The sequence below is a fragment of the Oncorhynchus tshawytscha genome, linkage group LG09 (assembly GCF_018296145.1).
Source record: "Oncorhynchus tshawytscha isolate Ot180627B linkage group LG09, Otsh_v2.0, whole genome shotgun sequence".
Classification (NCBI taxonomy): Eukaryota; Metazoa; Chordata; class Actinopteri; order Salmoniformes; family Salmonidae; genus Oncorhynchus; species Oncorhynchus tshawytscha.
In genome coordinates, this window is record NC_056437.1 from 66,151,091 (window position 1) to 66,177,760 (window position 26,670).

The window sequence follows — 26,670 nt, forward strand, 5'->3', positions numbered from 1 at the left end:
GCCTCACATTGTCATTTCTAAAACTCTTGGAATAAAGCTTGAAAATAAGCTTTAATTAAACAAACTGAGGGGTACTGAATCTATAACCCGACAACCTACGGTCACATTCACTATCAAAACCTTTTTCGAAGGGAAAACCAAAATGAGAACTCTAATTAGAAAAGGCATTCTATTAGGTTCTCTCGTTTTTTGAAACAGCATCTCCCGTTTTGTGCCTTCGTTAGGAACATGACCATAGCCGTGGGACGTAGGAATGCTGAACGTGCTGCAGCATCAACTGGTACATTTCCAAAATCAAATAATTATTCAACTAACCAAAATGAAACAAATAGTCCTGTTTGTACATAGGCCAAAATAAATACAATTATTCAAAATACTACACCAGAGAGGATAATGTAGCCACAGAGGATCAATATCTTATATATTTTTTTTAAATAGCTGTGAATTGCTTTAATCACAAGCGTAGGAGTGTGCTTAATATCAAACCGCTGATTTTTAGCTGCTGTTTCCTGACAGCCGCAGCGCCACATTGGCCTTATATTTCAGAACAGTTTTGAAATTAAATGGTTATGGCTGAAAAGAGAAGAGACTCTAAAATCGGTCTGTAGTTAGGCTACCAAAAACAATAGGCTACCAATATTGAGAGACCAGCGGAGCGCATCTGCCATTAACCGTGAGTGGAAGCTATTCCCAGAAGCCCAGGCTTCACTAACTTCATCATTGGGGAGTTTGTGCCTCTGAAAATATATATATTTTGATTCTTTGTATTTTGTGTATTTCCTATGCTGCCTTGATTGTGTAATTGCTTGTCATGCAAGGCTGCCTTGGAAAAGACACCTTGTTCTCAAAATGGGACTCCACACTGCCTAAATAAATTACACTAATAGCATGTCAAATGAAGCAGATTTCCTGATCCCAAACCCCCGGCCTTTCATGATCACTTAGGTGAAAACAAAATCCTTTGTTCCCGGTCAGTAGATTCCAAATTCAAAAAGGCACTCGCATATCTGAGCTATCTTTTTTGGAGGTGCATGGTAACAATTGAATAAGATGAGAGAGGGGGAAAAAAAAATAGCCCGCACACTGCTCTTTATTTATTATTAAGCTTTACGTATCGACCATCGTCAGAGGTGACAAAGGCCTCGAGGCCGATAAGTAAAGCTTAATAAAGAGCAGTGATACCAGGAAGAGCAGTGTGCGGGTTTCCTCTTTTTCGTCACCCTGTCAGTAGACTGAAATCACAAGACTATGATTTATGTACGCAGGCTATTCAATTAGCACAGCCAGACCAATTCTTAACTTAAACATTCAGATTGAATGCATATTTAACCATTAAAATTGGACATTTATGGACCAGGGTTTGGAGATCTGATACTGCATTGAGACAGAGTTTACTGCGTCAATATGACAAACGAGTATAAAAGTTGTGTTTACCCCAGCTTGAGCCAATCGCGACACTAGATTGATCCGCATTCAACACTGTCACAGCCACACCCACTTACCTCTCATCTGCCCAAGACAAGGCACAAACACAGACAGTCAAAGACGCGTGAAGGAACAATGGTTTGAGTCTAAATAATCATTTATTAAAGTGAAAAGGTCATTGTTTTCTTATATACCTGAGTTCAACCTCCTCCTGCTGCTTTCCACTCCACAATGACTGCATGTGAAAGTGTGCACGGGTTTGTGTGCAGGCTCCAAATTGTCTTATTTTACTTGTCTTTTACTAGGATAAATTCTCAAAATAAATTGGCCTATACTTTAGATCGCCTGGTGTGTCTATACGTGATACCTTTGCTGATGGGACCTTCCAAATGCCCCTGTCACCATATTTCAGTCATGCCTTCTACGGTATCCAAAGTGACATTCAGAATGGACTTCCATTTTGGATCTACCTGGGGAATTTCAGGCATCATCGCTAATACTTAGACTATTTGTCACCTTTTGGCGCGACATATGGCATGTTTGAATACAATGTGCTGGGGGGGTTGTATAAAAAGTCAGTGAAATCACATTTATGTCTAGGAGCAATGTAACAAGTGGTCACAACCACATCCCACAAACACAAAATTCTGTAGCCTCCGTTCACCCCTCTACATAACATCGAGTCAGACCTGAGTGAATTTGTTTACACATCTACACAGTTTGTCTCATTGGAAATTGCAGATGTTTTTCATTTTTAATCAGAACCAATATGCTGCATAAAAATGGTTTCCCCAATCCTGGTCCTTGAGTTGAGTATAGAAACCTCCCCATCCCATCTCCAAATCAGACATGCTCTACAGTACACCATTCAACTGGTGGGAAGAGCAGATAACTGTTCAACTGAAAAAACTCAAGAGGGTCATTCACTTGTCAGCAATAATAGGGGCAATACCCTTGCCTTGCCAACCCAAAGACCAGGATTGAGAAACACAGGAGTAGTTCATGGACTACTCCCTCTGCCTATACAGTGTTCGCTCCCAGCTAACCCACAACCTCCCATTCTATATACCCTACATGACTAATGGTTACCACTGGAAATGGACAGGAAATGGATGAGTTACCAGACTGCTTTCACTTATCTGGTCCTTTCAGATCAGTGTTCATGAAGGTAAGCTGAGAGAAGAGCAAGCACATAGTTAAATGGCCAATTTCAGAAAAATAATTGGCTCAAGAGCAGGTTGAGGAAGGGAAACGTACCCAAGTAAGAAACTAGACATTAACAACTTTTGACGTAAGTAACTTACTTTTTAACAAGACAAATAAAGAGCTCTGGGATGCCACCATCTCTCTATGTTTTTTGTTGTTGTCATAACCTATGAAACCAAAAACAATTGATTGGTGAGTGTCTGAGCGCAAGAGCCACTATCGCATTCTGCAGAGCAGCAATGTCTATATGATTTGTCCAGCGTTACAGGGGTACTGACATAGCCTGCCTCCAGACCGGTTTGTTCCATCTTGCCAACTGTGATAATGACCATAGGAGTTTACAAGACAGCCTGATCTGGGACCAGGCTTGGTTAGGCAGTTATGAGGGACATAAACAAGAGTTATAGACACAGATCTTGTTGAGCTACATTTAATACTGAGCCAGGACATAACATCCCAATACACACTATGTAGAGGGAACCTCACCTAAACATCTCCTGATCCTGTGAGTCTATCTGAGCCTATTGGATTAAGTGGTTGTGAGAAACTGCATGATGTCAGAGCGATTGTCGAAAGCCTAAAATACCGCTTGAATTTAAGACTGTATATAAAACGACACTGTTCCTGTCAAGAAGCTTCACACAAACGATGTGAGCGTACGATGCGGCGGCTGGCTATCCATGCATGTGAACCACAACTCATTTTCATTCAGTTTCCAACTTCATTGTCTGAGGTATGAACAGTTGTTTAAATCAACAAAAAAAATGGTTTCTGTTTTGTAATTTTTAGATTTTTTTTTCTTAAAAAAACATAATATTCCTGTTTACATTAAGACAGACAGACGGGCAAATTCATGGGTAACGTTTCCCCCAAGCTCTCAATTAAAGGTCCTTTTTTACTTTTACCCAATCTTAACCTTGATCTAATGGGTTGAGTATAAGCAGAACACAGATCAGTGTTTTAGGGGTGTCTTCCACCTGGAGCAAACAGTACAAACCAGCTGAGATCAAAGTGAAGTTTCACGAATACCTAGTCTGCATCAGAAATAGGGGGTCATTTGGGACGCAGCCCGACACTGCACAGACGTTCAGAAAGTGTCTACAGCTGTTTGTTTTACACAGTAAAGCATCATATCAGTCAAGCGCCAACAACACAGACATTAACTTAAATTAAATCAAATGCTAAACAACAAACAATAATTATTAAAAAAAAAAAAAAAATTTAATTATCCAAGTTGTCTTTTCTTTCACTCCGTTTCTGGGCTTTCAGTCCTGAGTCTCTTTCTAAACAAAAAAAAATCTTTATTGGAGACCAATCTGTCAGACAAACAGCATTTCAACCCAGAAGTATGACATCACAAATATGCAGAACAACACTTATTAGTGCACAACATTTTCAGTCTGGGACTTCTCCATTTCATTTAGTCTTTTTTTTTTTTTTACAATCCTCACAACGACATATCATCCATGTACCTGGGCTTTCCGTTCCTCTCCAAGTTCTCAAAGTGCTACTTTTGGTTGGGGTTCGATTGGATGTTCAGAGGGGAGCGAGACAACCATGTTGTGGGGAGGAAGGGGTTATGGGGAGGTTAAAGCGAGTGAGGGCAAAGCATGAGATTGGCATAACGGGGAGGGGGAGATTGGGGCTAGTTTCCTGGACCCAGATTAAGTCTAGTCCTGGACTAAGAAGCATGTTCGATGGAGATTCTCCATTTAAAGAGGTGAATGGGTGTCAGGGTAGAGATGTGTTGAGTTCCAGAATGTACATGATATCCCTGGTTTAGTAGTGTGGTTAGTTAAGGTGGTGCAATAGGAACAGTGTGGAGAATGGGAGGTGTGGGGGTAGCGTGGAAGGACATACCTAAGCTAACATTTGTCGGTTGATTGTATCCACACTGTCCTGACACGAGGATGGCTAGCGAGAGCCTGAGGATCTATCTGCTGTGCTGGTGCGATTGATGGTGTCTGAAGGCAGTGCGCTCTTCGATGCTGGTGAGTCTGATTCTGTGTGAGATTGTCAGTAGTCTAGGGACCACTGGCTGTGTGGGAAAGCTCCCTTCTTCGACATGTTGTTAATCACGACCCCTCTGGGGAACATTTCCATGTCGGTCACAGCTAAAAAGCCAACCCTCTTCTATACCTTATCCAAACCAACCGTCTGGTCAAAGCCTGGCTCGTTCACAGTGACAAAGAGTTGATTATCATTATGCTGCATATCGTTTTTATTTTTATGCATCCTTTATTTAAGTAGGAACGTCACATTGAGATCGGCATCTCTTTTTCAATCGCCGTGCACGTGTTTGTATGACATCCTATTTTCCATACAGTTAAGAGCTTCTAGGTTCCTTTAAATCCCCTTGTGGTAATACTGAGAGAGTGTGTGTGTGTTGTGACAGAATGTTAGGCACCGGGCTGAAGCTAGGGATTAGGGTAAGACTGCAGGAGAGGGGAGGTATTGTATTAGGAGCGGTGGTGATCTGGATTGTATCGCAACACGGCGCATATATAGGGAAAATACAGGGGGAGACATCCCTTTAGTGCAAAACAAACAACTGTCAATGGCTTTGAAGGAGAGGATTGGGACATGTAGAGAAAGCGCAGAGCTGGCTGGGTGTAGGATTGGATGTGTGGAGAGGACAGTCAGAGAATCATCTCAAAGGCTTTGTGGCTCTCTGGGGCAATCCTTTTTCCATACTTTAGGAGAAAGAGGGTTGCTACTGTGAACGGTGCTGTAAAAAGTACATTATGTGGCAGGTTGCATTGGCTGGGCCTCTCATTCTTGTCTCGTCTCTGGACCTGCCACATTGAGAACCAGGGTATCCATCCACAGGTGAATACTACTGAATTGAGTTAGAGATTAGAGTATGTTTGTTTACCACAATAACAACGTCTACAATAACAATGCTTTGGCCCATCCATCGAGCTCAGTTGGCTTCCAAGGTGTACGGTCTGTCTTTTCCTAAGAAAGAAAGTTTCCTTTGAGTTTGTCAGACACAGAATCTTTATTCCCGCCAGTGGGTTTGTTGTTTGTCTTGAACATAGATAGATGGGGGAATCCATTATGAGACTTGGTCTTGTGTGGTAAAAATACTTCAAAAAGAAAAGTGTAAAAGATAAAGACTGCTATGCATGTTGATCTGCAGCCTCTCCCATTTCATGGGGTCTTACTGAACAGGGTAGTAAGGGGGACCAAACAGGTCCATATTGGCAACTGTGGAAGTATATGTGTTTTGCACTCAGAGGGGCATCTACACTGACATGAGAGTCGAGGTAGAATCTGTCAGTTTGGAGGTGGGGCCTGTGGTGTAACCACCGGCGAGGTAAGTGACACCTCTCCCCGTCCCTCAACCAATCCCACATCAGAGGGGGCGGGAGTCCTGTGTGATGGGCAGGGCAACATAGGAGACACACACAGGTCTGCAACCAGGAAGTGCAGTGCAGTCCAAACAGGAGATGTAGTGGAGGTTTGGGACAGGTGGAGGGTTTGGGACAGGTAGAATGACACAACCTAAGTGAGGATCAACTCACCTCAACTGTCATACGAGGTAAAAGAACAGCAAACTATTGTTTTGTGTGTGTACACACAGAGAGAGGTATGTATAGATGAGAGGTACCCATATACACAGGCAGAAAGTTATGTTTACTGTATGTATATATATATATGGTTAAAGAGGTATGGCTGTATTCAGGTAGACAGGTATGTATAGGATGAGAAGTACATGGAGGTAAACCAGTGGGTATATAATGCAGGTACAGAGGTATATGTGCATGCAGGTAGACCGGTGTACTGTATACATGCAGTAAGATAGGTATACAGTACTTTTATGTATGAGGGTAAAGGGTTGTGTATATACATGACGGTACACTTGCACCTTTGCACAACAAATTGGATATCGTTTGTATCCATTGTCATAAAGGGAGGTTTATGTGTCACTGAGTAAGGGAGGTATGTAAGGTACAGGGAGGTAGGTTCACAAGTACACGCCTTGGCTAGGAGGAGTTTGGGCTGCACATCAGGGGGTGGAAGGTGAAGAGTTCAAAAGGGAGAAGTGTGGGGGAACACTTGGTGACTGTCCCAGTGGAGGACGGTGAGGAGGCCGAAGAGGGGAGCAGGTTGAAGGGTGGAGGCTCTGATGGAAGCTCGATTGTGGGACAAAAAACAGCAGCTATCTGGCCTGCTCGAGTGACGGGCGGCTCGGAAAAGCTACGTCAGTCCCATGTATGAATATGTGTGTGTGTTTGTGTTAGGTGAATGTAGATGTACATCAGTGGCTTTATGTGTGTGGTTTGATTTTGTAAAGTGATTGTCTGTGAATGTACGCATGTATATGTTTGTCTGCCTCTCAGAGCGATTGCCTTCCACTAACACAGAGCTCCCCACCAGTACCGCTACCCCAACCAGACCTCGGGGGTTTGGGTTTGCATACATGTGCACCTGGTGTATAACAACACAGGAGCAGAACACCGCTCAGGGCTGCTAGCCTCTCTGTTAGATAGACGCACAGCGCAGTCAGAGAACCACACTTTAGAGGGGGGCCCCACACCCCAACTCAAAGTGGGGCCCAGCAGCCACAAGAGCCCCAAGTGCGGCCAGAAACGAATCATCAAAAATGCTACGCAAAAGAAAGCCTTTGGTTTTCTGAGACTTTTTTCTTAGTGACTATCTGTGTTGCTGGTGATATTGTGTTTCACAAAACAAAGAAAGCGGCCAATTTCTTTACCCCTTTTCTTTTCCCCTAATAATTCCCCCCTCTCTCTTCCATCTCTTCCAGGTCAGAAGTCAGTTCATACTTCCTGGTCCTCGAAGACCTCCAGGAAGAGCGGAGGGAAGAGTTCGTTGGGACACTCCACCTTCATGTGGAGGAAGCGGCTGGCGTGGCACGCCCCGATCATCCTCAGGTCCGTCACCTTCATCAGCAACTTGGGCCAGAAGTGGGGAATGTTGTGCTTGCGGTGGTTGATGTAGTGCTCGAAGGCAAGCAGGTACGTCTCCTGGCACTTCTCGATCTTATCTACCGACGTCAGGCCCGAGCGATCTGAGAGGAACGCACAAATACATACCTTTTAAAGACCAATAATAATACTAGAGAAATGGTAGATATTGAAGCTTGTTCATAAAATGTTACCAACATAGGGAGACCTTCAGTGTGTTCATACAGCTGTTCTTTGTTCATAAAGATGTTCTGTCTGTTCATAAAGTGGTTATGTCTGTTCTTAAAGTGGTTATGATCCTGATGTCCTTCCATTGATTGACTGTTTTGTTTGTTCATAGAGCAGCTGTGTCTGTTCATTAAGATATTATGTCTGCTCATAGAGTTGTTATAACCTTTCCACAGCCTCCTGGCCCCTCACCTGAGCTCATGAGGAGCACAGCCTGCAGCAGGGCCACCTCGGAGTCGTCCAGGTTAAACTGTGCCAGACTCTTGCCCAAATCAAAGATGGCGTCCGACACCACGCCCAGCCCGCCATTCTTCAGCTGCTCCCTCTTCACCGCCATCTCGCCGCTCAGGGTAAGCGTCTCGCTCTCTGGGTCATAGCGCACGGCGGCACGCAGCGACATGATCTCCATACAGCAGCCTTTCAATAGGATGATCTGGTCCTCACAAGGCAGCTGGAGGGAGGATAGGAGAGGGAGACTGTTAGAGTGTACACCAAATAAACACAATGATGTCATCCCATGGCAGTGATGTTTTTTTGTAATGATAGTCCAGCTACAGATTACATAACTGGTAAATCACAATCTTTCAGGACTGTCTGTCGGGGACCGTGGATGAAGGTGAGTTCTGTGCATCCTAGTCTGAGTACCGTGTGCATGCGCACGCGTGTGTGAGAGAAAGTGAGTGAGTGTGAAACAGCAGCATTATGTCCTCATTTTATAGCAGACTGAGTCATATGCAGGAGGCAGTGGTGAATATACAGTATAACAAGCACGCACGCAGGAATGAACAGACAGACACCATGACAATAAGTTCTGCTGAAGGAGGAGAAAGAGGAGGTAATCACAGTCAAGTGTGTGTTGATGAGCCCCATTAGAGACTCACAGGGACAAATGAGGACACAGGACAGAGACACACAGGAACTTACATGCACAGTCCTTTAAACCCACCTCTGAGAACATGGGCAGTTTTTTGGCAAAGTCGACGACGCGTGTGATGGCAGGGGTGATGATCTTGGTGAACTCGCTGAAGGCCTCCAGGTCTACCTTGTCTCCGTCTGGGGTGGGAACCCCGGGGGACTGACCTATGTCCTCAGGCTGGGGAAACAAAGATGGTGTCTAATGAATAGTCCCACCGGGCAAACAGTCAGATCAACCAACATCCACATCTGGTTTGATATTTCATTTCGGTTGTTCACCAGACCTGGGTTCAAATGTATGTGCATTTAAGTATTTTGTATTTATATACTTATTTTCTGTGCATTTGAGCATTTTCAAATAATGTGGCAGAAATAAACTACTTCTATTTGAAGTATGAAACTATTTTTAATTAGTAAGCTATTTATAGGAAATCATTAAATAATTTTTAAATACTTGTTTCCAAATACATTTTTTTCAGAAAAACCTAGGACCAAACAGACCTGGGTTCAAATGCATGGAGTATTTCATTATTTGTACTAGAAAATAAATGTATACGAGTACTTTCAAATACATGTCAATACTTTCCAAGTGTATTTCCAAATACCTTCCAATATTCCACTACCTGTATTTTCAAATATACAGTACAAGTCAAAAGTTTGAACACCTACTCATTCAGGGGTTTTCATTATTTTTACTATTTTCTACATTGTAGAATAATTGTGAAGTCATCAAAACTATGAAATAACACATGGAATCATGTTGTAACCAAAAAAAGTGTTTAACAAATCAAAATATATTTAGATTTTTACATTCTTCAAAGTAGCCACCCTTTGCCTTGATGACAGCTTTGCACACTCTTGGCATTCTCTCAAACAGGTTCACCTGGAATGCTTTTCCAACAGTCTTGAAGGAGTTCCCACATATGCTGAGCACTTGTTGGCTGCTTTTCACTCTGCGTTCCAACTCATCCCAAACCATCTCAATTGGGTTGAGGTCGATTGATTGTGGATGCCAGGTCATCTGATGCAGCACTCCATCACTCTCTTTCTTGCTCAAATAGCCCTTACACAGCCTGGAGGTAAGTTGGGTCATTGTCCTGTTGAAAAACAAATGATAGTCCCTCTAAGGCCCAAACCAGATGGGATGGCGTATCACTGCAGAATGATGTGGTAGCCATGCTGGTTAAGTGTGCCTTGAATTCTAAATAAATCAGTGTCAACAGCAAAGCACTCCCACACCATCTCCATGATTCAGATTTGGACTCCAGACCAAATGACAGATATCCATTGCTGTCAAATATCCATTGCTCGTGTTTCTTGGCCCAAGCCAGTCATTTTCCTATTGGTTTCCTTTAGTAGTGATTTCATCGCAGAAATTTGACCATGAAGGCCTGATTCACGCATTCTCCTCTGAACAGTTGATGTTGAGATGTGTCTGGTACTTGAACACTGAAGCATTTATTTGGGCTGTAATTTCAGAGGCTGGTAACTCTAATGAACTTATCCTCTGTAGCAGAGGTAACTCTGGGTCTTCCTTTCCTGTGGCGGTCCTCATGAGAGGTAGTTTCATCATAGTGCCTGATGGTTTTTGTGACTCCACTTGAAGAAACTTTCAAAGTTCTAGAAATTTCCCGCATTGACTGACCTTCATGTCTTCAAGTAATGATGGACGGTTGTTTCTATTTGCTTATTTGAGCTGTTCTTGCCATAATATGGACATGGTCTTTTACCAAATAGGGCTATCTTCTGTATACCACCCCTACCTTGTCACAACAACTGACTGCCTCAATAAAAGCCAAGAGTGTGCAAAACTGTCACCAAGGCAAAAGGCGGCTACTTTGAAGAATCTCAAATCTATTTTGATTTGTTTAACACTTTTTGTGACTGCATGATTCCATGTGTTATTTCATAGTTTGATGTCTTCACTAATATTCTACAATGTAGAAAATAGTAAAAATAAAGAAGGTGAGAAGTGAGAAGGTATGTCTAAACTTTTGACAGGTACTGTATGTATTCAAGTGCAGACTGTTTTGTCTGTGTGTGTGTGTCCGTGTGGTTAAGGTGATGTACTTAGGGGTTAAGGTCATGCACTGAGTGAGTGAGTGAGGTGATGCACCGAGTGAGTGAGTGAGTGAGGTGATGCACAGAGTGAGTGAGTGAGTGAGGTGATGCACTGAGTGAGTGAGTGAGTGAGTGAGTGAGGTGATGCACAGAGTGAGTGAGTGAGTGTGGTGATGCACAGAGTGAGTGAGTGATGCACAGGTGAGTGAGTGAGTGTGGTGATGCACAGAGTGAGTGAGTGAGTGAGTGTGGTGATGCACAGAGTGAGTGAGTGAGTGTGGTGATGCACAGAGTGAGTGAGTGAGTGAGTGAGGTGATGCACAGAGTGAGTGAGTGAGTGAGTGTGGTGATGCACAGAGTGAGTGAGTGAGTGAGTGTGGTGATGCACAGAGTGAGTGAGTGAGTGAGTGGTGATGCACAGAGTGAGTGAGTGAGTGTGGTGATGCACAGAGTGAGTGAGTGAGTGAGTGTGGTGATGCACAGAGTGAGTGAGTGAGTGAGTGAGGTGATGCACAGAGTGAGTGAGTGAGTGAGTGGTGATGCACAGAGTGAGTGAGTGATGACAGAGTGAGTGAGTGTGGTGATGCACAGAGTGAGTGAGTGAGTGAGTGTGGTGATGCACAGAGTGAGTGAGTGAGTGTGTGTGATGCACAGAGTGAGTGAGTGAGTGAGTGTGGTGATGCACAGAGTGAGTGAGTGAGTGAGTGTGATGCACAGAGTGAGTGAGTGAGTGAGTGTGGTGATGCACAGAGTGAGTGAGTGTGGTGAGTGAGTGAGTGTGGTGATGCACAGAGTGAGTGTGTGTGATGTGAGTGAGTGAGTGTGGTGATGCACAGAGTGAGTGAGTGAGTGAGGTGATGCACAGAGTGAGTGAGTGAGTGAGGTGATGCACAGAGTGAGTGAGTGAGTGTGGTGATGCACAGAGTGAGTGAGTGAGTGATGCACAGAGTGAGTGAGTGTGGTGATGCACAGAGTGAGTGAGTGAGTGAGTGTGGTGATGCACAGAGTGAGTGAGTGAGGTGATGCACAGTGAGTGAGTGAGTGTGGTGATGCACAGTGAGTGAGTGTGGTGATGCACAGAGTGAGTGAGTGAGTGTGGTGATGCACAGAGTGAGTGATGTGAGTGTGTGGTGATGCACAGAGTGAGTGAGTGAGTGAGTGTGGTGATGCACAGAGTGAGTGAGTGAGTGAGTGCGGTGATGCACCGAGTGAGTGAGTGAGTGTGTGATGCACAGAGTGAGTGAGTGAGTGCGGTGATGCACCGAGTGAGTGAGTGAGTGCGGTGATGCACCGAGTGAGTGAGAGTGCGGTGATGCACAGAGTGAGTGAGTGTGGTGATGCACAGAGTGAGATGCACCGAGTGAGTGAGTGTGGTGATGCACAGAGTGAGTGAGTGTGGTGATGCACCGAGTGAGTGAGTGAGTGAGTGTGGTGATGCACAGAGAGAGTGAGTGAGTGTGGTGATGGTGAGTGAGTGAGTGAGATGAGTGAGTGAGTGATGCACCGAGTGAGTGAGTGAGTGCGGTGATGCACCGAGTGAGTGAGTGAGTGAGTGAGTGCGAGTGTGATGCACCGAGTGAGTGAGTGATGGTGATGCACCGAGTGATGCACCGAGTGAGTGAGAGTGAGTGAGTGTGGTGATGCACCGAGTGAGTGAGTGAGGTGATGCACCGAGTGAGTGAGTGTGGTGATGCACCGAGTGAGTGAGTGTGGTGATGCACAGAGTGAGTGAGTGAGTGTGGTGATGCACCGAGTGAGTGAGTGAGTGAGTGCGGTGATGCACAGAGTGAGTGAGTGAGTGCACCGAGTGAGTGCACCGAGTGAGTGAGTGAGTGAGTGCGGTGATGCACCGAGTGAGTGAGTGAGTGCGGTGATGCACCGAGTGAGTGAGTGAGTGAGGTGATGCACCGAGTGAGTGAGTGAGTGAGTGCGGTGAGTGCACCGAGTGAGTGAGTGAGTGAGTGACCGAGTGAGTGAGTGAGTGCGGTGATGCACCGAGTGAGTGAGTGAGTGAGTGCGGTGATGCACCGAGTGAGTGAGTGAGTGCGTGATGCACCGAGTGAGTGGTGGTGATGCACCGAGTGAGTGAGTGCGGTGATGCACCGAGTGAGTGAGTGCGGTGATGCACCGAGTGAGTGAGTGGTGATGCACCGAGTGAGTGACCGTGCGGTGATGCACCGAGTGAGTGAGTGCGGTGATGCACCGAGTGAGTGAGTGAGTGAGTGCGGTGATGCACCGAGTGAGTGAGTGCGGTGATGCACCGAGTGAGTGAGTGAGTGTGATGCACCGAGTGAGTGAGTGAGTGAGTGGGTGATGCACCGAGTGAGTGAGTGAGTGAGTGAGTGAGTGAGTGAGTGCGGTGATGCACCGAGTGAGTGAGTGAGTGAGTGTGGTGATGCACCGAGTGAGTGAGTGAGGTGATGCACAGTGAGTGAGTGTGAGTGATGCACAGAGTGAGTGAGTGAGTGAGTGTGGTGATGCACAGTGAGTGAGTGAGTGAGTGTGGTGATGCACAGTGAGTGAGTGAGTGAGTGTGGTGATGCACAGAGTGAGTGAGTGAGTGATGAGAGTGAGTGAGTGTGATGCACCGAGTGAGTGAGTGAGTGAGTGATGGTGATGCACAGAGTGAGTGAGTGAGTGTGGTGATGCACAGAGTGAGTGAGTGAGTGAGTGTGGTGATGCACCGAGTGAGTGAGTGAGTGAGTGTGGTGATGCACCGAGTGAGTGAGTGAGGTGATGCAGAGAGTGAGTGAGGTGATGCACCGAGTGAGTGAGTGAGTGTGGTGATGCACAGAGTGAGTGAGTGAGGTGATGCACAGAGTGAGTGAGTGAGTGAGTGCGGTGATGCACCGAGTGAGTGAGTGAGTGATGCAGAGTGAGTGCGGTGATGCACAGAGTGAGTGAGTGAGTGTGGTGATGCACAGAGTGAGTGAGTGAGTGTGATGCACCGAGTGAGTGAGTGAGTGCGGTGATGCACAGAGTGAGTGAGTGCGGTGATGCACAGAGTGAGTGAGTGAGTGCGGTGATGCACAGAGTGAGTGAGTGAGTGCGGTGATGCACCGAGTGAGTGAGTGAGTGAGTGCACCGAGTGAGTGAGTGCGGTGATGCACCGAGTGAGTGAGTGCGGTGATGCACAGAGTGAGTGAGTGGTGATGCACAGAGTGAGTGAGTGCGGTGATGCACCGAGTGAGTGAGTGCGGTGAGCACCGAGTGAGTGAGTGGTGATGCACCGAGTGAGTGAGTGAGGTGATGCACCGAGTGAGTGAGTGAGTGAGGTGATGCACCGAGTGAGTGAGTGCGTGTGATGCACCGAGTGAGTGAGTGAGTGAGTGGTGATGCACCGAGTGAGTGAGTGAGTGGTGATGCACAGAGTGAGTGAGTGAGTGTGATGCACAGAGTGAGTGAGTGAGTGTGGTGATGCACCGAGTGAGTGAGTGAGTGATGCACCGTGAGTGAGTGCGGTGATGCACCGAGTGAGTGAGTGAGTGAGTGTGGTGATGCACCGAGTGAGTGAGTGAGTGAGTGATGCACCGAGTGAGTGAGTGAGTGAGTGCGGTGATGCACCGAGTGAGTGAGTGAGTGAGTGCGGTGATGCACAGAGTGAGTGAGTGAGTGGTGATGCACAGTGAGTGAGTGAGGTGATGCACAGAGTGAGTGAGTGAGTGAGTGTGTTGATGCACAGAGTGAGTGAGTGCACAGTGAGTGAGTGCGGTGATGCACCGAGTGAGTGAGTGAGTGAGTGCGGTGATGCACCGAGTGAGTGAGTGCGGAGTGAGTGAGTGCGGTGATGCACCGAGTGAGTGAGTGAGTGAGTGCGGTGATGCACCGAGTGAGTGAGTGAGTGAGTGCGGTGATGCACCGAGTGAGTGAGTGAGTGAGTGCGGTGATGCACCGAGTGAGTGAGTGAGTGAGTGCGGTGATGCACCGAGTGAGTGAGTGAGTGCGGTGATGCACCGAGTGAGTGAGTGAGTGAGTGCGGTGATGCACCGAGTGAGTGAGTGAGTGAGTGAGTGCACCGAGTGAGTGAGTGAGTGAGTGAGTGAGTGAGTGAGTGCGAGTGTGATGCACAGAGTGAGTGAGTGAGTGAGTGATGCACCGAGTGAGTGAGTGAGTGAGATGCACCGAGTGAGTGAGTGCGGTGATGCACCGAGAGTGAGTGAGTGAGTGCGAGTGATGCACCGAGTGAGTGAGTGAGTGAGTGCGGTGATGCACCGAGTGAGTGAGTGAGTGCGGTGATGCACCGAGTGAGTGAGTGAGTGCGGTGATGCACCGAGTGAGTGAGTGAGTGCGGTGATGCACCGAGTGAGTGAGTGCGGTGATGCACCGAGTGAGTGAGTGCGGTGATGCACCGAGTGAGTGAGTGCGGTGATGCACCGAGTGAGTGAGTGCGGAGTGATGCACCGAGTGAGTGAGTGAGGTGATGCACCGAGTGAGTGAGTGCGGTGATGCACCGAGTGAGTGAGTGCGGTGATGCACCGAGTGAGTGAGTGCGGTGATGCACCGAGTGAGTGAGTGCGGTGATGCACCGAGTGAGTGAGTGCACCGGTGATGCACCGTGTGTGCACAGAGTGAGTGAGTGAGTGTGGTGATGCACCGAGTGAGTGAGTGAGTGAGTGCGGTGATGCACCGAGTGAGTGAGTGAGTGAAGGGTGATGCACCGAGTGAGTGAGTGAGTGAGTGATGCACCGAGTGAGTGAGTGAGTGAGGTGATGCACCGAGTGAGTGAGTGAGTGAGTGATGCACCGAGTGAGTGAGTGCGTGAGTGCAGTGATGCACCGAGTGAGTGAGTGAGTGAGTGAGTGAGGTGATGCACCGAGTGAGTGAGAGCGTGAGTGAGTGCGGTGATGCACCGAGTGAGTGAGTGCGTGAGTGCGGTGATGCCCCGAGTGAGTGAGTGCGTGAGTGAGTGCAGTGATGCCCCGAGTGTGTGAGTGAGTGCAGTGATGCACCGAGTGAGTGCGTGAGCACAGAGTGAGTGCAGTGATGCACCGAGTGAGTGAGTGAGTGCGGTGATGCACCGAGTGAGTGAGTGAGTGAGTGAGTGAGTGAGTGTGGTGATGCACTGAGTGAGTGAGTGAGTGGTGATGCAGAGTGAGTGAGTGAGTGTGGTGATGCACAGAGTGAGTGAGTGAGTGAGTGGTGATGCACAGAGTGAGTGAGAGTGAGTGAGTGAGTGTGGTGATGCACAGAGTGAGTGAGTGAGTGAGTGTGGTGATGCACAGAGTGAGTGAGTGAGTGAGTGTGGTGATGCACAGAGTGAGTGAGTGAGTGTGGTGATGCACAGAGTGAGTGAGTGAGTGTGGTGATGCACAGAGTGTGTGAGTGAGTGCGGTGATGCACAGAGTGAGTGAGTGAGTGCGGTGATGCACAGAGTGAGTGAGTGAGTGAGTGCAGTGAGTGCATGCACAGAGTGAGTGAGTGAGTGCGGTGATGCACAGAGTGAGTGAGTGAGTGCGGTGATGCACAGAGTGAGTGAGTGAGTGCGGTGATGCACAGAGTGAGTGAGTGAGTGAGTGCGGTGATGCACAGAGTGAGTGAGTGAGTGAGTGCGGTGATGCACAGAGAGTGAGTGAGTGAGTGCGGTGATGCACAGAGTGAGTGAGTGAGTGCGGTGATGCACAGAGTGAGTGAGTGAGTGCTGTGATGCACAGAGTGAGTGAGTGAGTGTGGTGATGCACAGAGTGAGTGAGTGTGGTGATGCACAGAGTGAGTGAGTGAGTGTGGTGATGCACAGAGTGAGTGAGTGAGTGCGGTGATGCACAGAGTGAGTGAGTGAGTGCGGTGATGCACAGAGTGAGTGAGTTAGTGCGGTGATGCACCGACCGAGGTGATGCACCGACCGACCGACCGGCCCGAGCGACCGAGGTGATGCACCGACCGACCGACCGACCCGAGCGACCGAGGTGATGCACCGACCGACCGAGGTGATGCACCGACCGACGGATGCCCGAGCGACCGAGGTGATGCACCGACCGGCCCCCGAGCGACCGAGGTGATGCACCGACCGGCGGCCCGAGCGACCGAGGTGATGCACCGACCGGCGGCCCGAGACGACCGAGGTGATGCACCGACCGACCGACCGATGCACCGACCGACCGACCGATGCACCGACCGAGGGGATGCACTGACCGACCGACCGACCGAGGGATGCACCGACCGAGGGGATGCACCGCACTCACTCCTCTGTGCATCACCGCACTCACTCACTCACTCTGTGCATCACCGCACACCACCACTCTGTGCATCACCGACTCACTCACCACTCTGTGCATCACCGCACTCACTGTGAGTAAGGGGATGTGCCGAGTGAGTGAGTAAGGGGATGTGCCGAGTGAGTGAGTAAGGGGATGTGCCGAGTGAGTGAGTAAGGGGATGTGCCGAGTGAGTGAGTAAGGGGATGTGCCGAGTGAGTGAGTAAGGGGATGTGCCGAGTGAGTGAGTAAGGGGATGTGCCGAGTGAGTGAGTAAGGGGATGTGCCGAGTGAGTGAGTAAGGGGATGTGCCGAGTGAGTGAGTAAGGGGATGTGCCGAGTGAGTGAGTAAGGGGATGTGCCGAGTGAGTGAGTAAGGGGATGTGCCGAGTGAGTGAGTAAGGGGATGTGCCGAGTGAGTGAGTAAGGGGATGTGCCGAGTGAGTGAGTAAGGGGATGTGCCGAGTGAGTGAGTAAGGGGATGTGCCGAGTGAGTGAGTAAGGGGATGTGCCGAGTGAGTGAGTAAGGGGATGTGCCGAGTGAGTGAGTAAGGGGATGTGCCGAGTGAGTGAGTAAGGGGATGTGCCGAGTGAGTGAGTAAGGGGATGTGCCGAGTGAGTGAGTAAGGGGATGTGCCGAGTGAGTGAGTAAGGGGATGTACTGAGTGTGAGTAAGAGAGACAGATTGTACCAGTACTCCTTCTGTTATGCCTGTTTGAGGCTGTGGTTATCAACACCTCAGACATGCACTGGATCAATCCATTCTGAGCAGATCCACATCAACTTTACTTTCAACAATAGAACTCTTCATACTGCGTCTCATTTGCCTGGTTGCCTGGCAACAACTTAGTCTCACTTAGCCCTAGCCTAGCCAACTTTAGATTAGCCTAGCATCTCACCAGGAACTTGCGTTTCTGTTTCCAGTGGGAGCCCTGCGCGTTGGTGTGGTGGTGGGCCTCTGTCACATGGCGAATCAGCTCCCACTCCGAGCTGTCGGGCTCCGGACGGGTCTGCAGTGTCTTCACAATCTCGTCTTTCTTCCTCTTCTCCCGGTTCTCCTCAATCAGACGCCGCTTGGCAACCCGCTTAGAGTCGTCCAGCACCACTAAGTACACAGAGTTGTTTTGTGAACCTACTGTATTTCAGTACTAAATATAGAGGTAAAGGGAGTGTAAAGCAGTGAGAAGGTAGGTGTGATATATGTATGATTGACACTCATGGTTACACACTCATGGAGTGTGTGTGTGTCACTCACAGTCCATGGCCATGCCAACTGCGATGCACTTCCTGAAGCGACACAGTTGGCACTGGTTCCTTGTGATCTTGTCGATGATACAGCAGCCATCGTACTTACAGGAGTAAGCCGGGTGAAGGTTCTTCTGGATGGTGCGCCTGAAGAAACCCTGTGGACATTGGTAGCATCAACTTAGTTATGTCAAAGTACGTTATCAACTTAATGACGTATCAACCATGTTGGTAGTTTTTTAGCTTAGAGACTAAGTTTACAAAAATACAATTGGTTCTGCAATGTTGAAAATCCGATGTGTGGAGACCAAAGTTTTTTTTTCAATTTCAATTTATTTTAGAAGAATTAGGGAACTTTTTTCTTTAAGAAAAGTGCAAGGGTGACAATATGTGCTATTTGGACACAATTGTATACATTTTTTAAATGTCACTAGTATAATGTGTCAAAAATTTTGCAATAATTCGATAGTTAAATCAGAAATAACACTAACTTATTTAATGCATATACGAAGGAAAATCAGGTTATTCCCTAGTAGTTACTGTGGAATGCCTAGGTCATTTAACATTTGACCAAACCAGTCCTTAAAGTCCCACAGGCCAGTCATGGGCCATGTCTCTCACCTTGCAGCCCTCGCAGGTGATGCAGCGGTAATGGTAGCCGGTGGCCTTGTCTCCACATACCACACACGGTTCATCCTTCTCCAGGTAGCTGGGGATGTATCCTTGGACAGAGAGACTCAGTGCTGAAGGAGAGATGGAGAGGAGGAAAAGGAGAGGAGGAGGAAGGAAGAGGAGGAAAGAGGAAGAGTAGAGGAGGTAGAGAGAGTACAGGAGGAGGAGGGGAAGCAAAGGAGGAGGAAAGACAGTGGAAGAGAAATGAAGAGGAGGAGGGAGGAAGAGGGAGTACACGAGGAGGAAGAGAAGGAGGAAGAAGAGGAGGAGGGAGTAGAGAAGGAGAGAGAGCGGAAGAAGAGGAGGAGAAGTGTTAACACAGGAGCAACAAAAGCACATGTAGTGTGTGTGTGTGTGTGTGTGTGTGTTTGATTAGGTCTGTGTGTTTCCTGTGTGGGCACACACACAGTTGAAGTCGGAAGTTTACATACACCTTAGCCAAATACATTTAAACTCAGTTTCACAATTCCTGACATTTAATCCTAGTAAAAATTCCCTGTTTTAGGTCAGTTAGGATCACCACTATTTTAAGAATGTGAAATGTCAGAATAATAGTAGAGAATTATTTATTTCAGCTTTTATTTCTTTCATCACATTCCCAGTGGGGCAGAAGTTTACATACACTCAGTATTTGGTAGCATTGCCTTTAAATTGTTTAACTTGGGTCAATTGTTTTGGGTAGCCTTCCACAAGCTTCCCACAATAAGTTGGGTGAATTTTGGCCAATTCCTCCTGACAAAGCTGGTATAACTGTGTCAGGTTCATAGGCCTCCTTGATTGCACACACTTTTTCAGTTTTGCCTACAAATTTTCTATAGGATTGAGGTCAGGGCTTTGTGATATCTACTCCAATACCTTGACTTTGTTGTCCTTAAGCCATTTTGCCACAACTTTGGAAGTATGCTTGGGGTCATTGTCCATTTGGAAGACCCATTTGCGACCAAGCTTTAACTTCCTGATTGATGTATTGAGATGTTGCTTCAACATATCCACATCATTTTCCTGCTGCCATCCATTTTGTGAAGTGCACCAGTCCCTCCTGCATCAAATCACCCGCACAACATGATGCTGCCACCCCCGTGCTTCACGGTTGGGACATTGATTTTTGGCTTGCTTGCAAGCTCCCCCCCCCTTTCCCCCCAAACATAACAATGGTCATTATGGCCAAACAGTTTTATTTTTGTTTCATCAGACCAGAGTACATTTCTCAAAAAAGTACAATCTTTGTCCCCATGTGCAGTTGCAAACCATAGTCGAGCTTTTTTATGGTGATTTTGGAGCAGTGGCTTCTTCCTTGCTGAGGCCTTTCAGGTTGTCGATAGACGACTCGTTTTACTGTGGATATAGATACTTTTGTACCCGTTTCCTCCAGCATCTTCACAAGGTCCTTTTGGTGTTGTTCTGGGATTGATTTGCACTTCATCTCTAGGAGACAGAACGCGTCTCCTTCCTGAGCAGTATAAAGGCTACGTGGTCCCATGGTGTTTATACTTGCGTACTATTGTTTGTACAGATGAACGTGGTACCTTCAGGTGTTTGGAAATTGTTCCCAAGGTTGAACCAGACTTGTATAACAAGAAATGTGTTGAGTGGCTGAAACACTTAGGTTGGAGTGATTAAAATGAGTTTATGTAAATTTCTGACTTCAACTGTACAGTATACACACACACACACACACACACACACACACACCACTCTGACCTAATATCACTCCAGGGGAAATCCTAAAGTCACTCACCACCTCAAGTCTTCAGAGCAGAGAACCACATTTACCACATGGCGGTGCCAAGACTACACAGCTGAAACATATTTATTCCTGACAATTCTAACTTTGGAGTCCCCTCTTTGCAAACGACCTAGTTAAATTAAAATGGTTCTCCAATTCATCTCCTGAAACGCGTGCCCGCGTCTTTGTCTAAAACACTGAAAGCAATTTGGCAGATACTCCACATACTGTAATACACCATATGGTTTAAGTAGAGAAAATAAATACTAACCATCTGACCACCTAGGAATGCTGTCCCGCCCTCAAAAAAGAAAATGCTTTATAGAAGGGTATCCAAAGTATGTGGCTGAGTGGCTAGAGTGTAAGTGCTTAGAACAGCTACATGATACAACCATTTGTAAATGAGCATCGATTTGTCCTTAACTGAGGAATGGTGGCCAATGGCTTGTACACAAACTTACCAGACATGCTCTTCACCGAACATGTGCTGTTCTTTCTCTTCCTTTTTGGGCCATCAGGCCACCTGGAGAGAGGGAGGGAGAGAGAAAGACAGAAACAGACAGACAGAAGGGGAGGGAGAGAGGAGGAGGATAGATAAAGAGAGAGACAGAGAAAGAGGATAGAGAGAGAGAAATGGAGAATGTAACTTTTTCCATTCGAACACACAACCAGCACACCTTTAAATAACATTCCACCAACCAATCTGCCCTGTAACTAAAAATCCCACCACCAAAACAAGACTACTACAAAGCAGGGCAGGCATTCAAATCTCTTCACAAGCCGATTACCATTTCATTGACAGGACAAACTACCTCCCATCCCCCGAACAACATATTATTCTGAAAATTGCCTAATGTTATTCAGTTACTAGGCTCACAGTAACCTGGTTCCTATATGTAATCCACATGACATGACCATTTTAGTGACCTCACAAAACATACACCAGGCATACAACATCTGGACTACTGCCTGAAAAGACATGAGGTAGAGGTACTGAGGTAGAGGTACTGAGGTAGAGGTACTGAGGTAGAGGTACTGAGGGAGAGGTACTGAGGGAGAGGTACTGAGGGAGAGGTACTGAGGGAGAGGTACTGAGGGAGAGGTACTGAGGGAGAGGTACTGAGGGAGAGGTACTGAGGGAGAGGTACTGAGGGAGAGCGAGAGTGTTAGAGAGAGACCATAGAAACAGAGGGGAGAGCTAGAAAGAGAAAGGTGTGCAACTGGAGCACAAAACTCACCAAAGGTCACTTCCACTTAGAAAACTGAGGTTTTTCCTAGCACACGCTACACACATTACCATCAGTTGATACCCAATGTTACAACACATCTATTTGGGTATTTCGGTTTTATTTTAACAAAGTCATTGACGTGTGCTGCTGCTCCCCTTAGGAGGAGCGGTTGTCTTTAGCCTGGTCAAGCAGGCTGACCACTGTACTCACGCTTCCTTTCACAAGAGAAGCTAATCACAGAATCAGGCTGCTTTCATAAGGACATGTTTGCTTGGAATCAGAGAGCTCTTTCACTGTGCTGGACGAAGTCTCTGCGTCTTTCTCTATGCATATCCTCTCTGACATGGTCAATGTGATACGGTCACTCCCTAACACCACCATTTGTTTTTGCCTCTCATTCGCCCAGCCTCAAGGGTTCTGTGGAGGGTACAGCGCCAGGGCATTCATTTAACCACACTCGTGCACACACGCACGTACACACACGCACGTACAGGCGTCACAAGAGACTAATTCCCTTGACACCATCATTCGTCCATGTATGACAGTTTTACAGATCAACTTCCGTCAAGCATCCTCTTAAATTGTGCTTCATCTAAATGACTGGTCTATCATTATATAACATCAAGTTACAGTTGAAGTGAGTCATTATGATTGGCTTAGCACATTGCCTTCAATGTGAGTTCAGTGATAAGAGATTCTACGTCCTCTCTCCTCTATACACCTCTACTTGTCCCCTCTCTATCCCTTTTCTCCATTCAATCTCTCCCTCTCCCGGTTCCCGCTCCCCTTCTCCATCAGAGATATGTTAATCCCAAAATGGTCTCTCCTCCTTTTGAAATGTAATGATGCAAGCTAGATTGTTTTCCCATTTCTTTCACAGTAAAGGTGCGCTTAAAGCAAGAACGTTCAACTACATTTCAAATACACTGTGGTCAACTTGGCTTTTGCTGTCATAAGCTCACACACACAGAGACACACACAGAGACACACACAGAGACACACACAGAGACACACACAGAGACACACACAGAGACACACACAGAGACACACACAGAGACACACCTGTTGATGCAATAGGGCTGCAGAATATGCATGGCTGTCGTCTGTATATCCCCCTGAGAGATCTGTATAGTATATCTTTCCAGAGCGATCCTCTCGGTACAGTATCTGGGATGCTGTGATGTTCGCTGGGTGCTTCAGCCCTCAGTACTCTCTCTCTCTCACTCCCTCCTTTTCTGGCAGGGAGTACGTTACTTTGCTTTCACTTACCAACCCCTCTCCCTCTTTCCATCTCTCGCTCGATGCTTCCCCCCTCTCTCGCTCATGCTTTCATCTGTTGACGACAACACCCCCCCCCCGATGACAGCCAATTAGTGATAACTATCACCTCATGTGACAGAGCTTTAGAAGACACCTCTCCCTGTTCCATCCCTCAGTCCTCCTCCTCAGAATGACTTGATCTTCAATCCCAAGTCACAGAGGCTTTGCTTATATAATCATGGAGATTGTAGAATACAATGGGACCCACAGCTAACATGTTGTGACTTTATTATGGAACACCTGGTAAGTATTCCAGTGAGCTTTATCTAAATGACTGGTTGTCTTTTAATGGTGTTACAAAGGAAAATAAAGACAAGTAAATGTGTTTGATTGATCAATAATATCAATGGGTTTAATCAATGGCTCTTCGTTTTCAGTGTTTTGAAGCTCACTGCCGGGTTGAATTTAGAGAAACCACAAACTGAAACACAAGCAGATTTGTATATACACACACTGAACAAAAATATTTCGCAACGTGACAATTTAAGATTTTACAGAGTTACAGATCATATAAGGAAATCAGTCAATTGAAATGAATTAATGAGGGCCTAATCTATCTATTTCACACAACTAGGAATAAAGATATGCATCCATTACAGATACGTCACAGATACCTTAAAAAAAAGGAAGGGACGTAGATCCGAAAACCAGTGACCACTATTTGCCTCCTGCAGCGCAACAACACGTCTCCTTTGCATAGAGTTAGTTAGCGACATGGAGACGTGCATTATGCTGAAACATGAGGTGATGAGGCGGATCAATGGCATGACAATGGGCCTCAGGATCTTGTTAGGTTCTCTCTGTGCAACAACGGCTCAGATGCGAAGTGGTAGGCCACACAAGCTCACAGAATGGGACCGCCGAGTGCTGAAGCGCATAAAATAAATTCTGTCCTCGGTTGCAACAATCACTACCGGATTCCAAACTGCCTCTGGAAGCAACGTCAGCAAAATAACTGTTTTTCAGGAGCTTCGTGAAATGGGTTTCCATGGCCAAGCAGGCGCCCACAAGCCTAAGATCACCATTCGCAATGACAAGTGTCGCTGGAGTGGTGTAAAGCTCGCCGCCATTGGACTCTGGAGCAGCATAAATGCGTTCTCTGAAGTGAGGAATCACGCTTCACCATCTGGATGAATCTAGGTTTGGCAGATGCCAGGAGAACGCTACCCGCCTGAATGCACAGTGCTGACTTTAAAGTTTGGTGGAGGAGGAATAATGATCTGGGGCTATTTTTCATGGTTTGAGCTAGGTCCCTTAGTTCCAGTGAAGGGCAATCTTAACGCTACAGCATACAATGACATTCTAGATGATTCTGTACTTCCAATTTTGTGGCAACAGTTTGTGGAAGGCCCTTTCTTTTTTCAGCATGACAATGCCCCTGTGCACAAAGCGAGTTCCATACAGAAATGGGTTGTCGAGATCAGTGTGGAAGAACTTGACTGGCCTGAAAGCAACACCATCGAATATCTTTGGGATGAATTGTAACGCTGAATGCGAGCCAGGCATCAATGCCCGACCTCACTAACGCTCTTGTTGCTTAATGGAAGCAACTCCCTGCAGCAATGTTCCAACATCTAGTGGAAAGTCTCCCAGAAGAGTGGAGGCTTTTTTATAGCAGCAAAGGTGGGGGGACCAACACCATATTGACGCCCATGATTTTGGAATGAGATGTTTGACGAGCAGGTGTCCACATACTTTTGGTCATGTAGTGTAGATATAAACCACATCAGGGAACAGGACATCATTTTTAAGGCCTTACAGTTGCTTAGATACCTTTATATGTAGTGGGTCTAGTCAAGGCTTAAGATGTTTGAAACGTCTTGACAACCGACTGACTGGCCAAACATTTGTTTCGTCACTGTACCTTTCATTACATTAAGATCAGGTTAACGGTCAGCTGGCTGGTTCCTTTTCACAGATCCTCTTTACCTTATGCATCTAGTCCTGTCCCTGAGCTACCTATTCACTCATAAGTCCAGTGTGTGTGTCTGCCTATTAACTAGGCTGGGTTATTGGACTGCACAGCTTTCGGTAATCAAGGCTGTGATGACACACTGGCATCACTGATATGACTAGTAGCTGATGTCACTATGTGGCTGTGATGTGCTCTGCGATAAAGTAAACTCTGTTAAACATTTAGTAAACTAACATGCGTAAACATTACAATATTCTCTCGGTCACTGACCAGCCCATCAGGTCAAACATTTGTCAATAAAGGCGCACGCACGTGTACCCACACGGACACGGTGCTAGGACGTCACCCTTGCAGGAAAAAGCTTGTGAATAGTAAACAGGCTTGTTGTTGCAATTCAGAACATAGTGTTTGAGGACAGAGTCTGAAGGGAAGACAACCTGGTCTCAGAGCATTGTGGGCATCAAGTTAAAACACTGACCCCATTTTACAGGACACATGAGGTCATAGTCTAGGAAGGCAAGTAGAATATTGAGAAATGTAATTATTTTACTTATCTAGATAATAGATATGAATATTCAATAATGCATTATCTAAAGCAGGGCTCTCCAACCCTGTTCCTGGAGAGCTACCGTCTTGCAGGTATTTGCTCCAACCCTAATCTAGCGCACATGACTAATAATTAGCTGGTTGATAAACTGAAATCAGGATAGTTACAACTGGGATTGGAGCGAAAACAGACAGGAAGGTAGCTCTCCAAGAACATGGTTGGACAGCCCTGATTTAAAGTGATACTGAAAGAGTATACTGATCAATGCATGAAGTTACTGTAGATACCGACCCTAAAATCAATGTCCACTTGTACCTGAAGTTAACGAATAACAAAGGTTTGAATTTGAAACAGCTTGAGGACTCTGGTTCCGTTGTTGATCTTCAGAGTGGATAAGCAAGGCCCCTGAATAGATTTTAATTCATCACCGCTTCATTCTTTTTCACACTCCTTATTAAATTAAAGCTGGTAAGTGAATTTATGTGGTGGGCGCCAAACCTCCCTGAGAAGAGAACTCTAGACTGCTGCTCTCTAGAGTTAATCCTAATGTGCACACACGCATGGGCACACACAGTAGCGGCGTCACTGTGATTGCCCCAGGGCTCTTGTGTGTGTGTGTGTGTGTGTGAGACCAAAGAGCTGAGTGACTCAGATCACAGGGGGATGCATGAGGCAGCTCACACAAGGACACGTGCACAGACACACACACACACACAATTGCACACAAACAAAACAGCAACTCACACACACAAACATACACACAAACATACTCAGAGACATAAATAGCGACACGCCAGAGACAATCCCCTGCTGGCGTCACATATTGATGTGTCCCGAGTTGTCCTGAGTTTGCTTTCCTGCCATTCCATCTGCCCCCACACTCCTAATCCTACACTCTGTTCTGTTAATCCCTGCACAGTGGACATGCACACATAAACACCATACACCTTCACCACATCCTCTGTAGTATAGGCCTATAACCAATACATCCCTTCACTAACATATAAAATACACTACATTCGACACACACAGATTTAACATCTAACGTGTGCATTTCTC

The 26,670-nt window shown here is 46.6% G+C and overlaps 1 protein-coding gene across 3 annotated transcripts in view; it reads right to left on the reverse strand.

Annotated features, from left to right (window-relative positions):
• Positions 1-3,045: 3,045 nt before the first annotated feature.
• Positions 3,046-26,670, reverse strand: part of LOC112258427 (thyroid hormone receptor alpha) — a 109,184-nt gene continuing 85,559 nt past the window's right edge. For 2 of the 3 annotated variants that reach the window (XM_024432789.2, XM_024432790.2), the window contains 7 exons: positions 21,062-21,123; positions 18,824-18,945; positions 18,213-18,360; positions 17,857-18,062; positions 8,737-8,883; positions 7,983-8,241; positions 3,046-7,666 (listed from right to left, as the gene is read on the reverse strand). In XM_024432789.2, coding sequence (XP_024288557.1) covers positions 7,416-7,666; positions 7,983-8,241; positions 8,737-8,883; positions 17,857-18,062; positions 18,213-18,360; positions 18,824-18,945; positions 21,062-21,123 — 1,195 coding nt within the window. In that variant the 3' untranslated portion in view covers positions 3,046-7,415. Of the gene's footprint in view, positions 7,667-7,982; positions 8,242-8,736; positions 8,884-17,856; positions 18,063-18,212; positions 18,361-18,823; positions 18,946-21,061; positions 21,124-22,891; positions 23,115-26,670 lie in introns of those variants that run through there. The other variant, XM_042327271.1, reaches the window with a different exon arrangement.